We start from the raw sequence: 26023 nt of genomic DNA, 5'->3' as shown, positions 1-26023 counted from the left end.
AGGAGCATGAAATAAGTAGTTACTCTTAGATGCAGGGAGGTGGTTACTTCATTGTTAAGTGTGAAAGGCTTATGGCTTCTGAGCAGCTCAAAGTAGAAATCCATCCTAGCATTGGAATACTCATTATTTCTTAGTTTTCTTTCTTTTTTTTTTTTTTTTTTTTTTTTTTTTTTAACAATACATACCATATAAAATGCATGCAAGGACATTTGTATCTATCTTGCTTTAAGATATGATATCATATGCAACCCGCATATGTACATCTAAAAATGCTTATGTGACTCTAGAAATGTAGGAGTCATTTGTAGGAGAAAATTTGTAGGAGGCACCACAAGGCATGCAGCTCATGAAACCATACCGCAGGACCGCAAATCCTATGTGTAGTGCCATGAATTACCGTCGGGTTTTGGTAAAGAGGAATAACTCCTAAATCTACAGAAGAGGTGCAAGACCACCACAAGCCTATCTGCAAAAGGAAGCAGCCCCTGTCTGCATGGGCCACCTCGCTCTCAAAGCTTTCTCCCTGCTTTGGAAACAACCCACATCCACAGGATCTGCTCACTCACAGCTGTTCTCTGATAAAAACAGATGATTATTGCTAACTAGAACAGCTGGGGAGCATAGCTCAAAAAGCAAACAGAAAATGCATCTTCTATAAACCTGATGGGAAACTAATAGGACGAAAGGGAAATGTGCATTTCATTACTGCCAGCATCGCAGTGTTCAGGGGCAGATGTTCCCCACATGATGTGAAATTTTGCATTCTGAGAATTTTCAAAAAATACAACATCAACACAATGTCCAAGCAAGTATGAACGTGCCCCATGGGGACTATGACTCCTGTCCTGGAGGACACTCATAACTCAGTCTCCAGTCTCCCTGTGGCTAACCCAGCAGTCCTTAACTTTGGGCATGTTTAAGTCAAATTTCAGCCTCTCACAAGAGCAGTTTTCTGTCCTGCATTAGCACACCTGACAGTATGCAGCACACACACAGTGGAAAAAAAATCCCAAATATAATAATAAAAAAGTAAAAGGAGAACAATAGTCCCACTCAGGGGCACCCCAGGCACGGCCATGGCAGGCCCTTTGGCAGCCCCTCTCTGCCAGGAGAGGAGCTGCAGAGATTCCACTTGCCTCACACCAAAACCACCAGGAAGCTCTGGTGAAAACAGGAGGAGCAGGAAAGTTGTGTGGGGCTGGCTGCGTTGTGCCAGCAGCTCACGGTAAGACCAAGGGGACACAGAGAGGGTGAAGCCAACAGTCCTGCCCTGGTCACAGTGACAGTTCTGTACAGGCTTGCCTATTTGTTGCCTTTGGGATTAATTTTACTCATCTCAATGCAATTCTCTTAAATAAGAAACACATTCTGGATTCCCCCCCCCTTGCTTGGATGCTTTTCTCAAAATCCCTTCTCTCTGCTCTCACTCAATATTACACACGTCCTTCGATTTTAACTGCCTTGGTTCAAAGCTCACTTTATGACTTTAATTTGCTTGTGAGCACATAAAACCGATTCTTTTTTTTTTTTTTTTTTTTTTTTGACAATCTAAATATTACCACAAAAAAATAATCCTTTGCATATGTACTAAACCTACTAGAAATTGGGAAATAAATTAAAACTCATAGCAAAGCACTTAATGCTGTGCAGCCACGAACACAGCTGTGTCAAACTGAAAGCTGAGCCACAAAATGCTCACACACGACCATCCCAAACAGTGCGCGTCATTGTCCTGCTTTGCATTTGAATGTTATCCAAAAAAAATTAAAAAAAATAATCCCCGTTCGGACCATTATATTGCCTCCCCAGTGAACGTTAAGATATAATTACCCTGCAAGGAATGATTCCTATTAAACATTTAATACATTTCCCTCTAATTGAAATTTAAGCCTTTGGTTGTGGTTGGGTGTCACTGAAGATGTGATTAAACATAAAATATGTATAATGCTAAACTCCTTTAGGGGTGTCAGGAGAACTTCCACTAAGTCACAAACAAATAATTTCTTCTGTGCTACAAGAACTTTTCCACACTGTTGGAATTTGGGCTGGCACGTGGAGCTCTCTCCCCTCAGGTGGAAAGGACACCACTGCCACCACAGGGATCAAGGCATCCTCAAGCTTCACTCTGCCCCCACCTTTCCGCCCTTGTGCCTGGCTCCCCAAAAGGCTTCAGGCTGCCCGTGGCTGCCCACCCGCCACCAGCCTGTCCCCTTGCTCCAGCAGCCCGAGCCTGGCACCCAATTTTTGGGAATGGCAAAATCCCTGTGGTGCACAGCACCCAGGGGGGAGCAGAAGGGAGCACAGCCCTGCCTCCTTGCGGCCGGCTCCTGGCGCTGCTGTTTCCAAAGGATGCATGAGCAGAGTCCAGGCTTTCCACAAGCAATTGATTAAAAACTAGAGACTGGAAGGACTGTGATGACAGCCTGTCCTAATGCTTTGCCGTACAGGATGTTATGCTCTACTGTGCTGCTTCCAGCTCCCTGAGGAAATAAGAGCCCAGAGGAAGGATCTCAGTGGAGCCCACAGCATGATGGTGCTGTGCAAAGGGGCTTCCCCAACTCCCCACGCGCAGGTACATCCCCCAGCCTGCCCACCAGGAACCCTGTGTGAAGCTCTCATTAATTTTGGCAGCATGGCAAGAGGTGTCAGGAACGGTTTTAATCTGCAAAGGTATAACTAGCACACCTTGGTGCTTCCTACTCAGCCCTCGGAGAGGAGTACTTCAGACCAGTAACAGCATCGAGCTCCTGCAGCCCCAACACATTCAGATGGTTCAGAACTCCTAATTTAGAAAGATAAAAGACAAAATTTCCTTACCACACCATGTCCTTGGTGCACCCGGCGTGGATGGTGGGCAGCTCTCAGAGGGCACAAAAAGCGCGCAGCCCAACCACCTCCTGCAGACAAGGGTGGCTTTGCCCCGGCAGCTCAGGAGGTCTCCTCCAGGCCAGGACCACACCTGGGGCAGTCAGACCATGACCATGACCAGGCTTAGAGTTGTCCCAGAGCCCCAGGAGCCTGACCCCGGCATGGGGCTGTCCCCGTGTCGAGCTGTCAGCAGCACCTGCTTGAGGCAGCCAGGAGATGGAGCTCCCCAGGCTCGCGGTGCTCTGGGAGCTCCCTGTCTCAGATCCATGTGAACTGGGCTTGGGGAGGTGTTTATTCTACATTTGCACTGCTTAGACTGAGTTTACTGCTTGTCCAAGGTGCCAAGCCCTGGGCAGAAGGCCTCATGTTGCCCACAAACCAGGTGACTTCAGTGGGCCCTGCTGTCCCAGGGGGCTGTGAAGACCACACACGGCCCTTCTTGTTTCTATCACAAAACAGGAGAGAAAAGCAACTCACAAAGGAGCAAGGCAGCCCCAGTGCTGGCCACACTGATGAGGTGATGCAGGGTAGGCCGCTGTGACCACATGCCAGAAGGACACAGAGCTTCATGGCCTCCTCCCTCCAGAGCCACCAAGAAGCCCTTGGTCTGCTCAGGAGTTAAATTATGGGTATTTTCCCTCTAATTACCATACTATCGTATTTATTCATGACTCAAGCAGCAATTTATGATGCAAAGGCATCACAGGAGAGCTGGAAAAGAGATTTGTGAAGGAGATTTGTGTTCTAAGACTGAAAGAGAACAGCTGGCCTGGAGGTGGGCTCTGGAGTATCACAGCAGTCCTGCTCAAATACGTTAAACTGCATGAAATATTCTAGTGCTTATTAACTCATCCAAGAAAAAAAAAATATATATATATACATAAAGCTTGCTACAAAATGTGAAAAACAGATTGTTCACTGTTTATATTGCAGTGAAGTAAAACAAAACAAAACAAACAAACAAAAAAAACCACAACAAAACAAAACAGAACTTCAGCATGTGATGCACCATATAAAACAGCACGAATCCCTGCCCCAAAGAGCACAGCCCTCAGTGCCCTCCCGATGCATCAGTCCTGCATCATCCTCAGGTGCTAGACATCCTGCTGTCTACGGCTGTACTTTACCTCCCCATCCTCCAGCCAGCTCAGGGCATCCAGTGGCTGAGTGGGAACTGCTTCACTGCCACCAGACCTGCTTCTCTCAAGGCTACACCAAGGATAGGCCAAGGACACCAGCCTGACGAGCACTTTTGCAGAAAGCATTGCTCAAAGGTGTTGGTGTTGAACAGCTTTTGACATGGTTGATAACTGCTATAAGCTGTACCCCCTAACTCTGCTTCATCTATTATTAAAGTGTCTGCTATTTATTGACTAGTTCCAAAGTTCACCCATGAATAGATCCTCACTGTAACATGGCATTTTAAAAGGGTTATCTACTGAAGCAAACTCCAGCTGGATTGCAACTGGTTCTCTCATGTTCTACCCTCTGCTGATAGCTACCCGAGGCACTCTGGTTTGAGGCAGGTGCTGGCAGTTCCTGCAAACCTTACCGGCACCCTGGGAGAAGCTATCACCTGGCTATGCTTCCAGACTATTTTTGTACACAGTGTAAAGAAAGCACCTGGCCTTAAAAACCCATGTCCTCCTCAAATCTCAGTGCACAGCAGGAAACCATGAACATGCTCTCAGTTGTAAATGTGGAGAGAGAAACAATTTCTTACACAAAATTTGAAAATGTGCTTGTAAATTAAGCAGAAGAACATTTCATCACTTCTGCAATATCAAAGTCATACTGCAGGGCAGAAAATGAGCAAGAATGTAATGAAAAAACTATCTAGTCATAATTAATTTATGGATGATTGGCTTCTGGCTTGATTACTCATCGTAAGCTATCAATCCTTCACAAGTCTGCCGCAAGCAGGTGTGACGTGCCGAGTTTTTCCCCCTCTCTCCTAAATGAAGCTATTTGTTGCTTTCCAGCATGATAGACTTGTCAAAGAGGCAAAGATCATCTGCCTGCCCCAGGCTCTGTAGAGGAGCCCACCACCACCAGCTGGCCTGCTCATCCCTACCTGCTTGGCTCCCAATGCAAACCATCACGCTCAAACTGGCAGGCGTACAAAAATGCAATATTCCTCTCCTGTTCTGCAGCTCTTCTCTGTTGTAACTTCTCCACCTGCACTTGGAAATCTTCTTACGCAGAACTGGTTGACATAGATGTGTAATGGAGAAAGTGGTAGATTTTCACTCTTACACAGGTAATCTGAATGTGAAAGAGCAGACCATGCTGAGCATCAGCACAGATATTAACCGTAGTACTAAATCAAACACTTGTACATATGTGTATTTTTTGCCTGTTATTAATAACCTTGTTTATAGCCTAAAAAACAGTCTGTCAACATTTCACCTCTGAAGTTAAACACCTGTGGAACTCCACACATTCTCAAGAACTTAGATGAAAACTTGAAGAATTTTGGGCAGCTGTTTTCATTGTTCATCCCTAAGTTATTTCTTTGCGTCTGCATAATTAACCCAGTTCTGACCGGGCAAAGGCGGTGGTAAGAAATGCTGCAGTCTTTTGCGACATTTGTGCTCACAACACCAAGACCCTGTCCAGCCTGCAGGAAAAATAAACCTACAAACATCAGCAGGTGGAAAGCACACCTGCTCTTGCGCAAGTCTCCCTCCCTAAGCTGTTTTTCTCTGTATTGTGCCTGCCTGGAGCTGATTATTCATGCATGGTGTGGGGATGAGGGGGAAACAAAGTGGCAAAAAAGTCTTTTTTTTTTTTTTTTTAATTGTCCTAGTGTCTAAAACCAAATCCAGAGAATCACTTACAGAAGCGACTGAAAAATGAGCCTAGCTTTAACAATAGTGTGAAATAATTTGTTACTGTTCAGTGAAGAAACCCCTAGCTCTAAGAATGGCTGAACATGATTTGTTGCAGCCTTTGACCAGAAGTCTGAGGGGAGTTTTTTTTTTTTTTTTTTTTTTTTAAATTGAAAAAAATGAAAACCAAAACCAACCAACCAACTAACATTAAAAAAAAAAAAAAAAAAAAAAAAAAAAAAAAAAAAAAAGTAAGTTTGAAAAGCAGCAACCACATGAAAACAAACCTTTCTTACCATCTGGCATGCATTCATGTTAGGCATTAGTGTTTAAATCACCGCTTAGTTCTGTTAGGGTTTCATAGCCCAGGGAGTGGGGTGGATGTCGGACTCAGCTCTGAAACGAACTGTCCTCCGTAGTTCTGGTAGCTGAGTTCTGTGGCAGTGAAGGGCCAAGCCACATCTTGTAACAACCCTACAGCCTCACAGGCCTTCTGCATTTCTGTCATTCTCTCTGCTAAGCGCTGGGACAATTCGTGGTTTAATGCTTTGTTTTCTCCCCCTCTTGTGGTCCTGGTTCAAAGCTAATGTCTGCTAATTGCTTTCACGAAACTATGCTGAAAGTGCTGGAACACAGCAGGAGAGCAAGAGCCATCTGGAACAATGGACCAGCGAAATTCAAGCCTGAGCATCTCTAACACCAGCAATAAGGTAACTGCTAGAACAGGGGCTTGATTTTCAAATCTCCAGAGAAGGCTGAAAAGCTGGCTGCTTAAAAAATGAAACAAACCCCACAGACCCCTTAGACTTAAAAATTAAACCCATTTTTGGTTCAAGTTATTGAGAAAACAACCCGCAGATCTCCTCACCTCTGCTCCAGAGCACAGCAGGGCTTCAGATCGGCCTAGTGCCAAGTTTGCCTTATTCCTCAAAGCAAACTATGCTTTTGCAATCCAGGTTATTTCCAACGGCGCACAGCAGATTCAGTAGGTCAGTTCTTGTTAACGTTGATTAGAAATGGTCTGTGCCCAAAGGTCTGTGCCTTGGAGGCCTCTGAAGAACCCACTCATGGCACACAAACCAGATGCTCTGACACTGAGAGCAGAGCTCTGAGGCCTGGCGTGCAGAGACCCCCTGCTTTGTGCCGGGGATGCCTGCTGCCTCCGCTGAGGGCTGCTCCCTCCTGTCCACATAACCGAGCACATAACCTCATCAAATATTACTTACACAGTATAAAGCAAGTTGAAATGCGGGCCAGAGATCACTCACTTCAGCAGACTGATTTCAAGCAGCGCAATGACTGAAAAGCAGAGCTGGGCTCTTTGGGGTGAGGATGAGGAGGCTGCCAGGCTCCCCATGCAGCTCAGTCCCCCCGAACACGCTGCAGGGCGCAGGTGGAGACTGGGCAATCACCCGCGGTCACACAGGCTGGCTCTGCCACTTCACCCACGGGATGCCAGGGTGGGGCCATGACAGAGCTCGGTGACCCAGGGCTCAGTCCCATGGGACCCCCTCCGAGGGCTGCTGCCACCTCCAGGGGTGCAGGGCCTTCTGCACAGAGCTCGGGTGGTGGCAGGGTGCACGTCCCCACAGCTCCCCTCCTGCCCCACCGGGACACAGCACCACGTGGGATTCAGCTCTTACTGAAAAGTTCTCCTGGATGATCCCAGATCTGCTGACAGTGAGGCAGCAGAGTGCTGGTAACCAGGAAGCAGGCAGAGGCTGGAGGGTAGCACTGTCACCTTGCATATGTACACACACACACACACACGTGTGAATTGAGAGGCCACCTCTTGCTCTTTCCTATCATGCCAGGCCACAACGTGACTCAGGATGCACCAGCTGTGAACTGAGGGTGTCATGGGAAGAGAAAGGGGGGGGAAAGGAGACAGGAGGGCAGAGTGAGGCAACAACAAAATCCTCATGGCATGCCTGCACAGCAAGATATAGCTCTGGTCTCTGACCTGAATGAACACTCATAAACCTGTGCAGGCTTCTGAGGGAATCACCAGGGTTTTACCAAGGAAGAAAGAGAGGGATAGAAGAGAGGGGTCCTAATGCATATAAACAAAGAGCAGGGACCTCTAAAAGCAAGAACTTTTCTATGAGCAAAGGAACTAACACAAAGGAGTGTGGAAGAACTGAGGTTAAAAGAAACTCAGTGAGAGACCAGACCAGCTCCACCGTGTCCCAGCATGATGCAGAAACCAAACAAAAGGTCTTGCTAGACGCACACAGTTTCCCAACAGGCCCTGGGCAAAATGTGGGACTACAAACTTCAAAGGAAGAGCAGAGCTTCCTTGGTCTCAGGCAGGAGGACCATATCAACTCCTGTTTCTCAGGGTGGCCTCAGCCTAAGGCCATGGTTACAGTCTGAAGCCATGTTCTGTACGTGGTCATAAACATCCCCCATCTGCAACCATAACACAACCGACCGATGGGATGCAAGGGACATCCTGATCTCCACGCCTCTGGAAATCGCTGACATGGGAATGAACCAACACACAGGCCTTCAAAGAGAAGATTTTATGGACGCTTTTATACACATACACAAATATTTTAATATAATGGTAACTGAAATGTTATCCATATTCTTAGTACTGTCATAATTAACTAAAAAGATTTTTTTAAATTTTGTAAAAATGACATATTTTACACATCTTCTATTTACAGTTGCAATATACTTAAATGTTATAAAACATCCACTCTGACTTTTAAAATATATGTATACTAGGACTTGGTATTAGATATATTATAATTTATAGCAAACTTAGGGCGTGCTGTGTAGCTATCTGTTCAATGGAAATCTTGTAATCAGCCTGACTTAATAAAGACTGCTCAAAACCAAAAATTGACAACAACAACAAAAAGACAGGGAATGTGCAAATCTTGGGGCAGGCAAAAATAAAAAATAATAATAAAAAAAAAATAATCAAGCTTGCAGTTTTAAAAAATATCACTGTGAAGACTTCCAATAAATTAAAATCATAACCCACAAATCCTTTTCCTGGTATTGTCCGTGGTCAAATTATTTTTCAGTACTATTAAACTAAAAGGAAAACAAAACAAAACGACAACAAAAAAACAGGTCTTTGCAAGGCTGCATGTTCCCCATGCCTCAGTCAAGCATCAGGATTTGATGGAGTGGTTGCTGCTGGCGCAGACGAGCTGGTTCTATTGATGACTCGTGAATATGTGCGCTCCATTCCTTGCTGTTTTGCTGAATCCTCCTTGTATGCAATCTTTTCATAGAAAAAAAAAAAAAAAAAAGAAAATATGCAACAGTTAGAGAGCTCTGTATATCTATCTCAGTTTCTGCAGTGCTTATTGTCTAACCAGCGATTTCCCACCTTTGGCTTATTACACAGTGATGCTAAGGATCTGGCAGAGGGAGAGAATCTCTGCAGGGGGGCCAGCAGTGACCAGAGGCTGCAGGGAGAGGGAGGATGTCCTCTGAGCTGGGGGTGAACTGTATGCCATTTGTCCCTGGCCACTCGTGCTATTACTGTGTCACACAGCTCCTGGCACATCCTTTTTTTTAATTATTATTTTTTATTTTATTTATTTATTTATTTATTTATTTATTTATTTGCATCAGGAGGGAGGCTCCTGTTGAGTTGCTCCACTGACCTCTCCACGTTCATGACTAGGATGCTAACAACTTGTGTCCCAACACTGGCACGCTAGGCATGGATGATGCAGTGCACACACACAGCTTTTTTTTTTTTAATTATTATTATTTTTTTTAAACTCCCCGAACAAGGGAGTCATTAGACATGAAACTAAATGAACATAGCATGTAGAGAAACCTGCAAGTGAGCAAGTACATGACATTAAATGAAAAAATAGATTTAAGAAAAATGAACATACCACTTTTGGCTATAGTATTGAGGGAAATGTTAGACAGGGAAGAAGAGAAGCTGTATAAGCAAGGACCATGACAGAGCTGTCAGAAAAGAAAAACAAAACAAAACGAGAAAAACACATGGTGATGAAAGAGTCACTATCAGTGGGTGAGCAAACAAAACCTTCTTGATTATGACAATGGCAAAGATGGCAAATCTCGTTGTCGTGGAGAACACAGTACAGTTACAATAGCGCCTCAAGCCTTCCAACTGCAAAATAAATATTTCAGCTACAATTTACAGTGTGTGATTTATCTGAGGCAATGCTCTGCTCAGAACAGGAAGCTCATGCATTCCTTGCAAGAGGACTAGATTGTTCCCCAAAAGCCACACTGCTTAGAAAACTGTGCTGTCATTTGTAAGTACCCATAGGGCAAAAAGTAGGAAACTAGTTTTCAGCATGGACTTCCAGTCTGCTGGTTTTGGTTAAGCAGATGTCAGTTTTGACTTTTGCTGGATGAACACAGTGATACATATTAACATAATTATGTACAGGTAATTTTGTATTATTTAGTTTCTTCACTTACATGAAGAAAACTCAGAGCTCACTGATACAGATATAAATACAGGTGTGAATATTTAATAGGACTTGCTGAATATTTAATGCATGCTCAAACTCATGGGCTGCTCATGACTAATTTAAGTTGACCATTCATTTTCCATTTTGTGGGGGAACACAAGGAATATGTCTTCTGTACATTGAGTAGATAGCCCAAGTAACTTCCACAGGGGAGGCATGAACAGTGTGTAACAAATGATACCCGTAGTATAACAAAGAGATAAATATTATTTACTATAAAATTACTGGAATGCTTGAGTTTCACAGATCTTTATGCACTGAAACAGGAAGAGAGCACAACTCACAAAAGAGCAACCACTGAGCTTGACTCCCAGCTGGCAGGCACCAAGACCTCAAAGCAATTATAAGGCTTATACCCTTTATACCCTGTGAAAAACTAGCTTCATTCCACAGTAAGATTAACAATGGGACAAAAACTCTCATAAATCATTATTCTTCTCACAAGTGAAGATGAATAATATAGCATGGTCCAGTGGGGTAGAATCAGGCAGTTCCGTGAGATGCCATCACTGATACCACCGGTTACTGCTAATCTGTGCTATAAGCAACTGGAAACACAGTGCAGCTACCAGGGAATAAATATTTCTTGGGCACAATCTGAAGTGGCCTACTCATAACCTTGAAGAGAAGCAATTAATCATGCTTTAATTTGCACTTACTGTGCAGAATAATTCAATTATTATTTCCATTAAAACAGAAAACATAGTAAAAAGTATCTGCACGGACACAGCAATGGAATAGTTGCCAGTGTGAGCTTCAGTATTTCGGGATGCACTGCATTTAATTAATGCATGCTTATCTTTCTAAAGCTGCTAACAGTTGAAATGGAATTTTAACATGGCGTGTATTGACAGTGCACTTAAAAATAAGTCATTCTTGCTCTGAAAGTTGAATACAAACAGAAACTATGGAGATATCTCCTCCAGTTATAAACTAGGTCTTACAAACAATGTACTGCTTTAATTAAATATCTCACAACTATAGGATAAAGCATGCAAGCATAAAACACTAGTCTAACTGATTATCTTTCTATGCCTCTAAACCTCAGTCTGCAGTCTCATGACGCTCTACTTTTCACTATCTAGAAAGATAGGCAGAAGACAAAATTTTTGTCAGGAAAGCAGATTCATTTTATATAATGCAGATGAATTAAAAAAGGATTGGAACTATGTGTTCTGAGTGACTGTTGCACTGCCAGATTTTACTTCTAGTATTTTGCTTTAGAGCTTCATTTGTCACTAGAAGAAAGTCAGCTACCCACATTCAGCCCCAGCCACCAGTAAATAGATGATCTAACCTGTTCATTCATAACTGCAGAGAGTTCGCTGAGCATATCCTTATAATGAGACTTCATTTCTCCCTGATATTCAAATTGGTCCTCCTTAATAAGGCGTTCATTGACATCAAGAGCGTGCCCACATGCATCTGCAAATTGCCTACAAGCACAAAACCACAAAGAAAAACCATACAAATATTGCAGTAATGAAAAAAAAAGCATACACACAACTATACCTCTTTCTCTCCTTGCAAATTATACTTTGTTAGAAATGAATTTCAGAAATCATTCTCAGAAGAAGAGGAACACTGGCTAATGGGATAGCCCAAAACTTCAGTAAATGCCTTCTTGAGAATGGCTTGTAAGATAGAGCAAATGCAGATGTAAATCAGCGTGCTTCAAGTCAGCCTAATTTTGTGTCACACTACTCCTTACTCATACTATGCAGAGGGTGGCAAGCCTAAATGTTTACCTGAAGATTTCCTTCAGAAGCTTAACTTGGTTATCAGGATATCTCTTCGCATTTGTTTCTTCCAGAAAAGCTCGAGCATAGGCCATTGGTCCAGCATTTACCTGGGGGAGAAATATACAACTTAGGTGTAGAGAGCAGGTAGATTACTGTCCTCTCCTCTTGCATCCTGAGGCTTGGGGTCTGGCCTCAGGCAAAGCTGTCCTGAAGAATACCAGAATCACTTCTCTTGCCATTTGCATGAAACCTGAAGAGTTTTACTGAGAAAAAGGGAGCGAGTCAGCTTTGCACAAAGCACAGATCTCTGCTGGCCTCTGAAGGTGCTCAACTTGTTAGCCATCTAGAAAACCCAACATTTGAAGAAATTTCAACTAGAGTCCCAGGAATACATGCACCTCTCACTAACATCGACTTTTCTAACAGGAAATGACAAAACTAATCCTAAAAAACCTCCCTTTAAAGTATTTGCATGGTTGACTGTGTGACACGTTTTATTCTCAAGTGACACAATAGTCTTTTTAGAACAGTCTCAACATTTTTTTTTGAGAAGATTTGACAGAAGTAGTCATGTTTGCACATAAATCTAATGCTCATCAACATCAGCGGAAAGCTTTCCACTGCCATATGTTTTCTGAGCAGGTTCCAACAGCACTGGAAAACAAGAAACAACCAGAAATATGAAATTGACAAAACAGGTCAGAAAGGGTAAAAAAAAAAAAAAAAAAAGAACAAAGATTTAGGTAGATGCATTGAAGAGGAAAATGGCAAATTTCCATTACCTTGACACTGACACTTCCTTGGAGTTTGAGCTGCAGTCGGATCATGTCCACTTCTTCCATTGTGCAAAGCTGATTGAGCTCTGAGACCTTTTTGGACATCTCATCAATTGCTACTTCGATGGGGTTCAACTCTGTGCTCGTTTGGCTTATGACTTGAATACGCTTCTTCACGTAGGGAAACAAGTGACTGGCTACTCAAAAGCAAGAAATGTATTAGCATCAAATGTATTACTCACCCAACAAGACAGTATTTAAGAAAACAGAACAAGTCCATCAGAGGTTTAGATTGTGTTAACTTTGACAATGTCAATCTCTTTATCAATGCCTACAAACTGAGTTTTAATCATCAAATGAGCAATAGAATTCAGCAGGTCCAACCTGATTTTTTTTTTTTTTTGTAGACCTGGTACATTTGGAAAAAGTGTTTCCTTTTGAAATGACCATTGTTTGCTGCTGAGCTCTGTCAGATCCACGTGGCTCTCACCACTCAGATTCTAAAAGCTATCAACCATTCTTCTGAATCAAAGCACCAAACAATAAGCCCATAATGAACTTCAAACACCTCAAGACATCCCATCAAAGTACCACTCACCCACAGATGAACACATTATTGAAGCACCATCCTTAAAAAAGCAAGGAGTTAATTTTAGTATTCAACCTAAAGACTACTTATGGGAGCTGGTAGAGGAACCATTCATCAATAAAACCATTCCTTCCAGTGAAGCCGTTTTCACAGATCCGAAAGAGTTTGGCAGTGATACAGTATGGCACATTGTCTAAAAGGAACTGTTTAATAACCTTTTCCTGACTGTCCAACACACTTTGGAAGACCTCTCAAACTCCGTATATGCCCTCCTCCAGCAAGCACATGCTGCCGGGCAGCTCAGACCCCAAGGAGCTCCGTCATACAGGGTGGCTGTCTCCATGGACAGCAAGAAACCAAGGACTTCCAGAACTAGAAGCACAAGTAACAACCAGGAACAGTAGAGAGCCAGTGACCCACAGACTGCAGCCAGACCACACTCATCCTCTGCGCGACGCAGGCAGCAGGGCTTTGGAGCAGGGTGCCTAACAGATACTGTTCCAGCCACCCAGTACTTCTGGCCATGCACAAAACCTGCCATTAGTCTTCCAGCTGTACCAGTAAGCCTTGTTTTCTTCTCAAACTAAAAGCATTTCTGCTTGCATAGGAAGCAAGTGAAAGTATTTGACTTTATCCAAAGGAAAATAAGGTTTTCTTTACAGGAAACTTTACAGGCACTGAGCTGAGGGAGGTGCCACAGGGAAAGCAGGGGACAAGAGAAGGTCAAATTCCCACCTAACGCCGAAGATGGAGCCAGGCTAAGAGCTCTGGGAGCTAATGACATTGTGTAATAACCTAAGGGAATTATTTTGCTGGACAAACAACCTTCTCTGTTTTTGCCAGAGGTACCATAACAGCTGCACTTTCAAGTCAAAGAAGCTACCTGCTTCAGTACATACCTCAAAACACCAAGTGCTGCTTGAGCACTTAAAAAACCCCCCACATAAGCTACTCTTCCTTTCTTCTTCTTACAAGCAAAGCTGTGTCATGTAACATGATGCCCCCAGACATCAGTGCCTCTTCTCTGACTTGCCAGAACAAAACTTTTAGCCAACTACGCCTATACCATAAGCAGCTTTCTTCACTTTGCCCTTTGGGGGAGGCACAAGCACTGAAGTCAGTGGGGAACTGGATTTTATCACACAGGAGTCTTTGCTGTGAACATCAGCCTCCCCACTCGCTGCTGTTCATGAGAACAATGCTTCTGTCTCAGACAGTTTCTCATACTCCCAGCCAAAATTCAGACAGGTCAAGTTTCAGTAGTAGTTTCACAGAGATTTCAATCATGATAAGGAACTGAATGTTTTCTGTTTAACGTGACTCAGTAAGAACAGACACATCCAGTATTCCCTACATTCCTGTCTTAAAACAGTGACTGCATCCACTGAGCTGAACTGCTTACCTCTCACTTTTAAAAACACTGTATAATGCATCTTACTCCACTTTTGAACAAAAATCTTATCTGCAAAGATTTACTCTTCTCAGCAGAACGGGCACCTTACATTACTTTTCCTTTGACTTGTTTATTATCAAAACAACAATGGGGCCGAGTGCTAAGCTGCTTCCAGCAGAACCACTCCCAAATTCCATCACTGTAAGATGCTAATAATTAAGAAAAATAAGACAGCTGATGACTCCACAAATGAAAATAACCTTACAAAGGATGGTCCTCGGGACTGTAAGAAAGAACATGCTTTGCAAATGGACACACTGAAAAAGATTATTTGTCATTCTGTATAACATGCTGTGCCCACTGCCTGCAGAAAACCTGGCATGGGGCTTGGCTGTCAAAGGCAGGGCTGGGAGGGGGAAAGCAGCAGCAGCAGACATACTTGTCAGGATTGTGCGCCTCTTGCACTGCTCTTCCACACCTCCGTGCTTTTTTCCTGAGAGTGTGAAAGGCGTCTCAAACACAAAGCGGTTGATGTTGTGATGCATTTCGAAGTCGGTCTTCCGATCTTCAGCTTCTTTCTCGTCAAAAAAAGGCGTGACATATGTGACCTGAATATAGGCGTATTTTGGATCCAGGTCTTTGGGGTTGACCTGTGTAACAGTGGCAAACATAATAAAATTCATTTAAGTGTGTCAGACTTCCAAAGTATCCATTATATTCCTGATGCTTTTATCTATCACGGCAATACAGATGAAAAAGTGAGACTTCCAAATGCAATCTTCAGACCACAAATTAATACAAACATTTTAAACTAAGAGGCCTGTTAGAACAGTGGGCTTTTTGAACATAGCCAAAGGCAAAAGTGAATGAAAGATAAGTGAGAGAGAAAACAACCTGCTTCTGCATTACAGTAAATATTTGAGTGTCCTCTGCGTGCACACTGGCATATGCTTGCTCTCTTCCTACTGACTGTGTTGCACTGCACACAGTGCACAGGTTAGGGTCTTTTTTTTTGGTTACAAAACTAAGTCACACTCTGTTCACATTTATTCAAAATACTGCTTACAAAACACGAACTGTGCACTCGCTTTTCCCCCGTGTGCAGGAATCACGTCTTTCTCACCTTGTTGGAATCCTGGATGATCTTCACATTGTCTATTCCAAACTTGTCCGCATACAGTTTGAGCAGCCTCTGAGAGATCTCAGACAAGCCAGTTAATTTGGGTTCTTTATAGATATATTCTTTTCCTTCCTCTTCTTCAAAAAAACCCTGTTTGGAAAGAAATAGAAGGATATAGTGAACGCAACAGGCAAGGCAAAGCCTAAATGAGGTGCTTACACCAGGCATCAGGGCTGTCCATATGGAGCCTCCAGTATGCCATTTCCAGCACCTAAGGTAAAGGCTTGCCTCTCTCCATCCTTGCAGACACATGCCTAGATGTCTGCACATATACTGGTTTGGTGTTTCCTAAGTTACCCAGGAAATAACCCATACACATCTATTCCTGTAGGAGACCTAGTTGTTTAATTTTGCCAAAAAGCTCGATCTTGTTAGGGTCATTTACTTATTGCACTGGGTACATGTGTCAGAGCTTTAATGAAAAAGTTCTGCTGAAGAACTGAACAAGAACCTGGCAGACTTCAGAAGAAATGCTGAAAAATAGCAGCATCACATCACACGCAGGTGAGACACACAGCTGCTACAAGATGAACAAGTACATCACACGCTAGGGGAGCAGCTCTCCCAGCTGAGCAGAAAGCAGCAGCTGACCCATTAGGAAGCACTGGATTTATCCCAACACCACAGGCAGCACCAGCCCTCCTTCTAAGTTTTCATATGCCACTGATGAAATTTGGCAGTGTTAAATACTGCAGCTGTCCCCAGACACTCCTCCTTTCACCTCAGTGCAAAGTGACCCAGAGGAAGATTCCTGAAGCTGCAGGGATAGAGAGGAAAAGGAAGACAGCATTAATGATGCCAGACCCAAGGCCCTTTACACTTAACGTGATGTAGCTTGGACAGGTAATTCTACGACATGCCTTAGCAAATTGTGATCTGTTGAAAACTAGCAGAGCACAAGTGAATGAAGTCAGGGGATCTGCCAAAATCTGTGGCAGGTATCCATCCAAAAAAAAAAAAAAATAAAAAAATCCAGCCCTTCCATGTTGAAGTGTATTCCAAACTTTGGTTGCTAAAATTATAGACCAGGCAAGTGTTTAAAAAGATATACAGAATTTTGACAAATCAGCTAGAAATTTTTGATGTTTGTTTAGGAACAAAACCCTGAGCTTTGTTTTAGCAGGGCTTGACAAATACGTACATCTGTGGCTTCTCCTTCAGTCAGGACAAGGGGCAAGAAAATCATCTGTGTTAATTTGGCAAGTGCCAAGAGCACTGTGGGCATTACCAGAAACAAGTGACTAATAATAGCAGCACTGGCAGCTTGTCTGATAGCATCTTAATTAGTCTCACCGTGACCTTCTAACATTGTGCCATTCTTAACAATATTATCAATTAATCTCTATAGGCTTGTGAAGACCCACACAGGTAATTAGAAAAATCTAGAGCTCAAAAGCTGACACCCTATAAACATTTACTGAGCTAGGCAGGCAACTGACTTTTTATTGATTCCACTGAGAAAATCTGCAGGATCATAACCTGGTTTCTTATCTTGTTTCCATTGAAGAAAGACTGCTATGTGAAAATAGCTGAAAAAGTCATTACTTTAATGCAACCATACGCAAACACGCAGCTCAGGATTGCTTCTGTCAAAAAACATCTGTTTTCTGTTACCATTCAATGCTTTTAACAAACAACAAAGCAAACACCAAAAACAACAGCAAAAACTGTTTTCCAAATTAATCACAGAGCAAGCTAAAATATAGCTTATCTTCTTATCCTCGATGCTGTTTCTGTGTATGTTTGCACGTTGCAAGAATGTTTATATGTAAATGCCAAATCTCTGTGCTGATGCTGCATACATAGCACACTAGGATGACATTTGTGTTAATAGCTTTGCTTGGGAAATAAAAAAAAAAAAGCAACACTCCCCCAAATAAACAGCTAACAGATTTAGTCTTGTCTCTAATGCAGGGGATATCATTTAAGTACATATTCCCTGTAGTATTTCAGCTGACAAGTGACAAGCAGAAGTTAATTGTGAGCTATAAATACTCCTGTCTGCCATATGCTATATGTCTGGCAAAGACTACTGAAAGCAAGATTAAATACTTTTTAGGAGCCAAATATCCTCCAATTCAAGGATTTTGAAATATTAAGCAACCATGGTCACATTATCAATGCATATCCCTAGACTATTTTCACACTGGCTGTTTTTGCACTGTAAGGACAATGCAGCCTTACAGATGAAAATCATTACGTGGAGCAGCTGAACGTAACAGGAGGGAGAACAGCTTCACAGGCGGTAGGTTATTGGTTTCCACCAAGCTCTGATGTGCCGTGAGTCAAGCTGTGACCCAGGACTGTCAGCGTGGGAGCGCTGGAAGGGCCCTTCTTCCTCCTTGTACGGCCGCAGGCGCAGCCCTTGAAGCTCACAGTAAATCTGAGGGTCTTCTCTGCCCTTTGCTGGAAAAGCACACGCCATTCCCACAGCAGGATTCTGAGGGAAAGCCTTCTGCCTCTTCTAAGGTGACCTTTATGCAGGCCAGGTGCACGCCGGTGGGAAAAGATATTGCTGGCTTACGTGGGCTAAAATTGGCTAATGGTCCAAACCCTACCGCAGCAAGCATGCCCCTACCAGAGTGAGAGAGGAAAGCATCCCCACAACGCATCTGACTGAGCACCAGAGACTTAGCCTTCAACCTTTTTTTGCATATTATCCTGTTCTACTGTCAGATCTGGACATTGTGGACATCTGCCCCATCTTAGTAGCAGCACCAAACTACTGCAGTTCCAGACAGGAACTCTCCAGACAGGAATTCTTTTGCTGTTGGGTGTCTAGGAAGACAGTGGGCTTGTTGCACTCTTCAGTAAGGAAGCTATTCCAGCTGTTTCATCACATTTGGAAAAGGGAACACGCCCTGTGATCTTCAGACATAAACCTGCAGTCACCCTACCGCTGTGAAAATCTGCCCTCCAGCTTCCAGAGCGTGCACAGATGGGAGAACAGAGCCTCAGCTCTGCCCTTAGCTAACACTGCGCTGAGCCGTGTCTCGAATGTTCTTTGCTTATCAGCACAAGTTTTCAGCTATTCAGCATACTTAGCAGCTGATTATTATTATTATTATTATTATTATTATTATTATTATTATTATTATTATTATTATTATTATTCAACAAAGATCTTGGCTTCTCAAAACACATCTGTGAATAAAATCACGGTCCCTGGCCCATAGCAAGCGCGGCCACTTGGTGGTGCAATGAGATGCTGTCACCAAAGGCCCGCAGCAGTTCGCAGCCCGAGACAGCAGCTGCCATGAAACCCGTCTCTCTGAAGCTGCAAATAAAGCTCGCTGGTGACATCCTGCCTAAGGAACAGGCTCATTCGACTCGTCCTTCTAGAGGGTCCCTAAAGCAGTGTAGTAACCCAACACCACCTCTGCCTTTGTGTGAAGAACCATTTCTAGAACATTCTAGTACAGCTGCAGATTTCCTTTTTCCACTAAGAACCAACCCCCCAAATTCTACCTTGCTGACACCGCAAAATACAAACAGTATGTGCAATATTATTTTATTCTTTAATTACTTCTCTGTAGTTTTGTTACAGTTAAGAAACATCAATGTTTAATGTTCACAAAGCAGAACATATGTTTATTGATACAATTATTAATGGATGCACATGTAATAACACATTTTTTTAAACGTGTGCTTACACTTATATCTACCCACTTTTTTTTTTTTTAATTTATTAATTTATTTATTTTTTATTTTAATAGAGCAATGTGCCTATAATCACAGAATCACAGAATTTCTAGGTTGGAAGAGACCTCAAGATCATCGAGTCCAACCTCTGACCTAACACTAACAGTCCCCACTAAACCATATCCCTAAGCTCTACATCTAAACGTCTTTTAAAGACCTCCAGGGATGGTGACTCCACCACTTCCCTGGGCAGCCTGTTCCAGTGCCTCACAACCCTTTCAGTAAAGAAGTTCTTCCTAACATCTAACCTAAAACTCCCCTGGTGCAACTTAAGCCCATTCCCCTTCATCCTGTCACCAGGCACATGGGAGAACAGACCAACCCCCACCTCACTACAGCCTCCTTTAAGGTATCTGTCAAGAGCAATAAGGTCACCCCTGAGCCTCCTTTTCTCCAGGAAAAGACTGAGAAGGAATCCCATACCTGCATATCAAGTGTCCTTCTGTGGCATTTCCCTTGCAGTGGCCTAAGCAGAGCGATTCATATTGGTAACTAGTAAAACCTGCAACCACTACATTTTGGAAGCAAGTGTGCAGTCTGCCTTCAACGCAGACAAGAGAATAACTTGTAATGATGCAAATGAACTGGCCACTGAAACTGCTCTCAGTGTGGAGGCCTGCAGGTACTCTTGGCAGCAGAAGGAACACAAGTCCCTATGCCTTTCCACCTGCACAGCCAAAGTGGAAGCAAGCAGCACAAGGGAAAAGGGACTTGCCAAAACCCAGAAAGGAAACTTTCTGGATGGAAAATTGCACAGTAAGTGGGAACACATGATTCTCTCTCCTTCCCCTCCCTGGTCAAGGCTCATCTGTAACTCTTGATGGGGTGCTTTGTGTATTGCTACGCCTTCCTTGATCAGCTCTGCACATTCAGTGCTATTATCCTCAGCAAATGAGGCACCAGTAATGTTGATGGGAATTATCTACCTTCAATTATTTGCACTGTGCCATACGCTTTAGTCACTATGCCTCTGCAAGGACCAATACAGAGCAGTCCCACTTTCTACCACATAAAATCTCATCTGTAAAAGGAAATGAAGGAGCTGTGCTTGCTTGCATTTAGAGCTCAGTATTCATGTGCACCAGGGAATAAACCGAGCAATACACAGCTATGAAAAAGTCATATGCTTTAGAGCACTAAAGCTGTTTAAATGAAGTTGCCCTTGTGGCACCGGCAGCTGAAGAGTCTTTGTGCTGTAACAGATTTTAACCCAGTTGAGCAGAACTGCTGCAGCTCAGTTACCCACTCGCAGGCAGCTTTAAGCCACAGACTTGGCCTCTGGGGAGAAACAGCATGTACCTGCACTGTCTCAGGGACAGCCCTAGCAAGAAGCTGGAAGCAGAGAGTCCCATTTCCCCCCTCCACTGCCCCCCATCTTGAGGAAGGGCATACGGAAAACTCTACCCTTCCTCAGGTAGAGCAGCTTGCTTTCTTGCATTTGGCAAGCTTTGCTGATTTGCAGGAAGAGCCAGGACTCAACATTCGCCCCTGACTCCCAATTTGCTTGCTCCTAGAGAGGAATACTGGGCCTGTGGTTGCACCCTGCTGAGGGTGCTCCAATTACCACTGCCACTGACTGCAGACTGGCAGCAGCCTTCCTCTCTGGAGCTGCTGCACAGGCCAGAAACACAGCCTTGCATTCAAACAGCATTAGTGCGACACTGAGTTTTTCAACAGAGAAATACAGGGTCCAATCCTGCACCCAGTGAACCTGAGAGAGAAACCGTCACTGAGATGAGGTGACAACATTGAGCCCCACAGTGCACACAACACGGTGACAGATACAGCGTTGTAATTTGGGTAGCTGAACAAACACAAATTAGTTTGCAGGATGCACCGATGAATGGAACAATGTTATTTCATCTGCCACAAACCAAAGAATCAGGAGCGCAGGAAAGTTAATGTTAAGTAACAGTACAGGGAAGGATGGAGGACGTGTGAGAAGAATTAAACAAAACATGCAACTAGACTTACCACAGCCTTGAATAAGACCAAAAGGAGAAAAGAGCAAATTTCTGCATTAAAATCCAATTAGCAAACAGAATGATTCACATCAATCTGTTGTTTACACATCTTTTTATTTTAGAGTAAAGGAAATTGTATGCTTGCTACAAAAACACATCTTAAAAGAACATGCTGGATTGCTACACTCGTTTGTAGTGGAAGAAAGCACAAAAAAATGCTTTAAGGATGCTGAAGCACAGCAGAGGGAATAAAACTACTCTACAGTATATTGCACAGAATCAGAGGTGGCCTGAAAGCAGAAGTCAGTCAGCAAGAAACATGACAAACCATCTACTGCATACTGCTCATTTTAAACTTTATTAGAAGAGAGGGCCATATATGGAAGATGCTTTACCTGGTTTCACTCAAGTTTTATTCTTAAAAAAAAAACATGCCCTACCTCTGTCTCAGCTTTGCTTGCTGATGTCAAGAACTAAAGCTGATGTACATGTCTGTTCCCCATTCCACCACTAACCCACATCAGTTTACACAGATGCAACCAAGTGTTCTCTTTTCTCTAAAATCCTCCCTAGAATTTGACCCATGATGTACTTTTTACCCCATGACTCACTGTCAACTGCTTCCCTGCTTTAGCTTTCCTGAAATACATCAGGATCAGAAGAACCTGGCTGAACTCTAAGCACCTGTCAGAGCAAAAAAACACAAGGCAACTTACCTGCCCATAAAATGCAACGCGGTAGTATCTCCCAAACAGGCGTTTCTCAGAGTTCACCACTTCTGCAACCTTCAGGTATGAGCGGTGGATGTCATAGTACAAATCTGACAGCCTCTACGTTAAGAGACAGAAGGAGAGAGGGAAGGTGAGAGGGAACTTTGGGAAATGACACTGAGGCTCTGCATGAGCATGGCTTGCCTTAATCAGAAACCCAAACCTTTGCAAAGATGGCTGTACACACTGAGGGAATGGCTTATCTCAAGATTTCTGAGATCTTCAGATAATTTTATAGCAGAAGGGACTTTGTGTACGGGGTCACACAGCATTCCTCAAATGAGCAGTGATAGGGACCTCTTAAGCAGTCAGAGAAAGCGTGCCCTACGTGCAGGGGAGGGCACGGTGACAACAACTCCTGTCAGCTCCTACCCCTATGCAGAGATGTGCTACCCACACCCACCACTAAAAAGGACTTTCTTGTGATAAAATACAGAGGGATCAACTAAGTTTAAATTTGAGGACCTGCTTCTTCAGTGTACAGCCTAAACCTATTTCTTTACTTCTAAGTTAAAAACCAGAAAATCAGCAAATGAGATTAACATCAGGCTATCCATTATGTGTTAAATGTAGAAAGAAAATAAGAAATGAAGGAACCCTGGAGTTGTGAAGAGATCACAATAATTTATCAGCTGTTTCTGAACTTAAATACAATGCAAATGTGCTCTTGGTTTTAAAAATGCATGCAAAAAATCACATTAATTGGTTAACAGAGAGATTTCTCCACAGAGACATGTAGTTCTGGACATAACTAAAAGTCTCTCAGTGAAATATGGCTAGAAAGCTGTTGCTGTGGTTTTGATGACCTTTAGAGGTTGATTCTTTTTTGAAAAAAAAAATTGTTCATTTATGGTTGTATTGATGCTGAAAAGAGGAAGATAGGATACCAAAGTTTTTTGTTTACTCGTAGAACAAAGCATTAAAAGCAGAAATTACAGACAGGAAGAACAAAACATTCCTTTTAAAGAAAGCACTTTAATTTAAAAAAATATTGATTGTTACAGTTGGCTTAAGACAATTTAAATAAAAAAAAAAAGAACGTACTTTAAAGTCCCTCTGCTTCTCAAAAACAGCAATGATAGGCTTGTTAACCTCTGCAATGAGCTCATATCTCTCAGACTTCCACAGGTATTCAACACACAACTCCAGCTGCTCCACCAGAATGTTCTGCAATTCAGCAAATACGGTGGGTTAATTGATAGCTGACAGAGCTTCGTTAACAATTATACAAGAACAGTACCTACCCACTGTTTTATTTTTATTCTGGATCTTCTATACTAAAGTTTAGTTCGATCACACAATGTTTACATGACAATTGGTCACATAGCACTTCAAATACAAAATGGAAATAACGGTAACATGAAAATACTTGACATCTCATTTAGAAGAACAGGATGGCTTTGTGGGCTCCAACTCTAGTATTTAATGTTCTGGTTACCTAAACACACATCCCCCCTATTTAGTAAAACAGCTATGGCATTTCACTCAAAAGCTGCATGCCTTTTAATGTTGGGTGGAGCGCACTCACATTATAATTTGTTTTAACATACACAGGAATCCATTAGCAATACTACTCTCTGTAAATTTAGAACAAGTATATAAATGTTAATGCTGCTGACCTCATTATAGGGAGTATCTTGCATTCCAGAATCTTCCTTCATAGCACCTTCTTCTTTAATGTTGGGGGTAATGCTTAGAAAAGCAGGCCATCCCATGGAAAATAAACCTTGAAGTACAATTCATAACAACGTCAATTAGTGACTGAATTACCATGCACTTTAAAAAGTTATTGGATGTCATCGATACAAAGCTGATTTCATTTGCCTGGGTTAGCCCAAGTGATGAGAAGCACAAATGGAACTGACTGAATTTATGAGAATGTTCTGCATTTTCTCTATGATATAAATCCATTTGTCCAAGCAAAGGGCAACTGCAACACTTTCCTGATGCAATCTTATTTCTCATTTTGGCATTTCAATTCCTTAGATGTACAGTGCTGGCAGTAAAGCTACATGTGCCACACTCCACTATACAGGAATTATCATTGTAGATGGAGGCGAGACAACTTTTACTCATGAAACCAACGCTGCAGCTGGTGACCTGACCTCCAGGCACTGAACACCGCATGCTGGGGCTCAGCACTTGTTCCACACACCACATTTCCTAAGCAGGGGGCAGAGTTTCCACAGGATGATGGAGATGGCTGCTCTAGAGCATGCTGCACCTCTGCTGGGCTCGAGGATACCATGGCAGCAGCACTCCTTACCCTGCCCAGGTTCAGCAGAGCCATCACTGTCCTGCTTGAGGAATTCTCTTGGAGACAGCTGAGGTGGTGCAAGTTGCTGAGGCAGCTCCTCCGCCTCTGTCAAGTTTGGGAGGAGTTCTGAGCAACTTTTTACTAATGTGTAGGTTTAAAATGACTCAAGTTCTTCGTTCCACCTACTGTGATCTGTTATTTATACAAAGCATACAAGTGAACTGTCCCTGAAATACTGCTGTTTACAGAAAGCCCCCTTCTGAAAGGACTTTTTTTTTTTTTTTTTGTCTCACCCCCACACACTTGAAAGTTATCAGAGAACCACAGTCTTTCCAAAACTGTTTCATCTTCCCCATGTACTTGCTCTTATCCCTAGAAATTACTATTTATGAACACTGCTAAAATATCTCAAGCTGAGAATTACTTGGAAATACACATTTCATAAACTAAATAACCATTGGCATGGAAGCATTTCAAAAACATAAGCCTGCACTTTATTTCTCTAATAAGCATCACAGATTAAAAACCCCTTTATACTAAGTTACATATGGATAACCTGATATTAATTCTGCCCTTGTCCCCCAGCTTTGGACAGTCAAGGGAATTGAATGTGGATTTGTGTGCTAAACACCAGTTGACCTGAGAGGGATTTCTGTTCACAATGAAGAGCAGAGTGCTCTGTCCCTGAAAGAACCTTTAACCAGAGACATCAAACCAGCCAAAGAGCATCAGGAAAGTAACACACAATGTTTCTGATATTACTTGCTTGCTATTACAGCCATCAACATGCACTATAAGTATTCTCACTTTGGTAGGTATTTTTCCAGATCAATTGAAGAACGGTAATTGGATTCCCTAGCCATGTTATCTGACCCATAAACAGGCACGGTTAGAGCACTCACTTCCTCCAGTGTGAGTTGTTAGTAACACATTACTATCACAGACTTGACCATCCTCCAGGAGCATACGTGAGGTACAAATCTTTTCCATTTTCCAGTAACCTATGATAGCGTAAGATGGTATTAGTACACTGCTACTGGTATGTGTTAATACATGCATATTTAATAATGACACATTAACAAGTGAAGCATTCCCTTTTAGCACTAGCTTAATAAACATTTAATTAACCCTCTTTACACAAAACACACACAGTCACTGTTCTACTGCTAAGACTAGTATTTATGATGTATTTTAAAAATAAGATCTTTGGGTAGAATTCAAGTAGCTTTAAGAATACTTCTTTTTATAAGTAAGGAAAGAAGGACAACCAAAAATTATTTTCAACAATATCATTTATAGATACATGGTTAGTTTTGAATATGTTGATCTTACCCTTTCTTTTTAGGTACTCTGCAATGAGAGCAGCGATATGGATATAGCACATAGCAGCCTGCAACGAGAGACCAAAATACATATATACATTAAAGCAGACTATATGACTTAGCATGTACGTGATAAAGAGCACAT

The 26023-nt window shown here is 42.7% G+C and overlaps 1 protein-coding gene across 14 annotated transcripts in view; it reads right to left on the bottom strand.

The window, feature by feature from the left end:
- Nucleotides 1-8209: 8209 nt before the first annotated feature.
- Nucleotides 8210-26023, bottom strand: part of DOCK10 (dedicator of cytokinesis 10) — a 151295-nt gene continuing 133481 nt past the window's right edge. For 13 of the 14 annotated variants that reach the window (XM_084529461.1, XM_084529462.1, XM_084529452.1 and 10 more), the window contains exons 46-56: nt 25889-25946; nt 25459-25557; nt 23919-24025; nt 23344-23466; nt 22246-22359; nt 15807-15953; nt 15123-15333; nt 12708-12898; nt 11932-12032; nt 11481-11619; nt 8210-8940 (exon numbers count right to left, since the gene is read on the bottom strand). In XM_084529461.1, coding sequence (XP_084385587.1) covers nt 8821-8940; nt 11481-11619; nt 11932-12032; nt 12708-12898; nt 15123-15333; nt 15807-15953; nt 22246-22359; nt 23344-23466; nt 23919-24025; nt 25459-25557; nt 25889-25946 — 1410 coding nt within the window. In that variant the 3' untranslated portion in view covers nt 8210-8820. The remainder of the gene's footprint in view (nt 8941-11480; nt 11620-11931; nt 12033-12707; nt 12899-15122; nt 15334-15806; nt 15954-22245; nt 22360-23343; nt 23467-23918; nt 24026-25458; nt 25558-25888; nt 25947-26023) is intronic. The other variant, XM_084529454.1, reaches the window with a different exon arrangement.

This window comes from Aythya ferina, assembly GCF_964211825.1.
Source record: "Aythya ferina genome assembly, chromosome: 9".
Taxonomy (NCBI): Eukaryota; Metazoa; Chordata; class Aves; order Anseriformes; family Anatidae; genus Aythya; species Aythya ferina.
The sequence above is the reverse complement of the archived record's forward strand: the minus strand, read 5'-3'. Positions and strand labels throughout refer to the sequence as shown.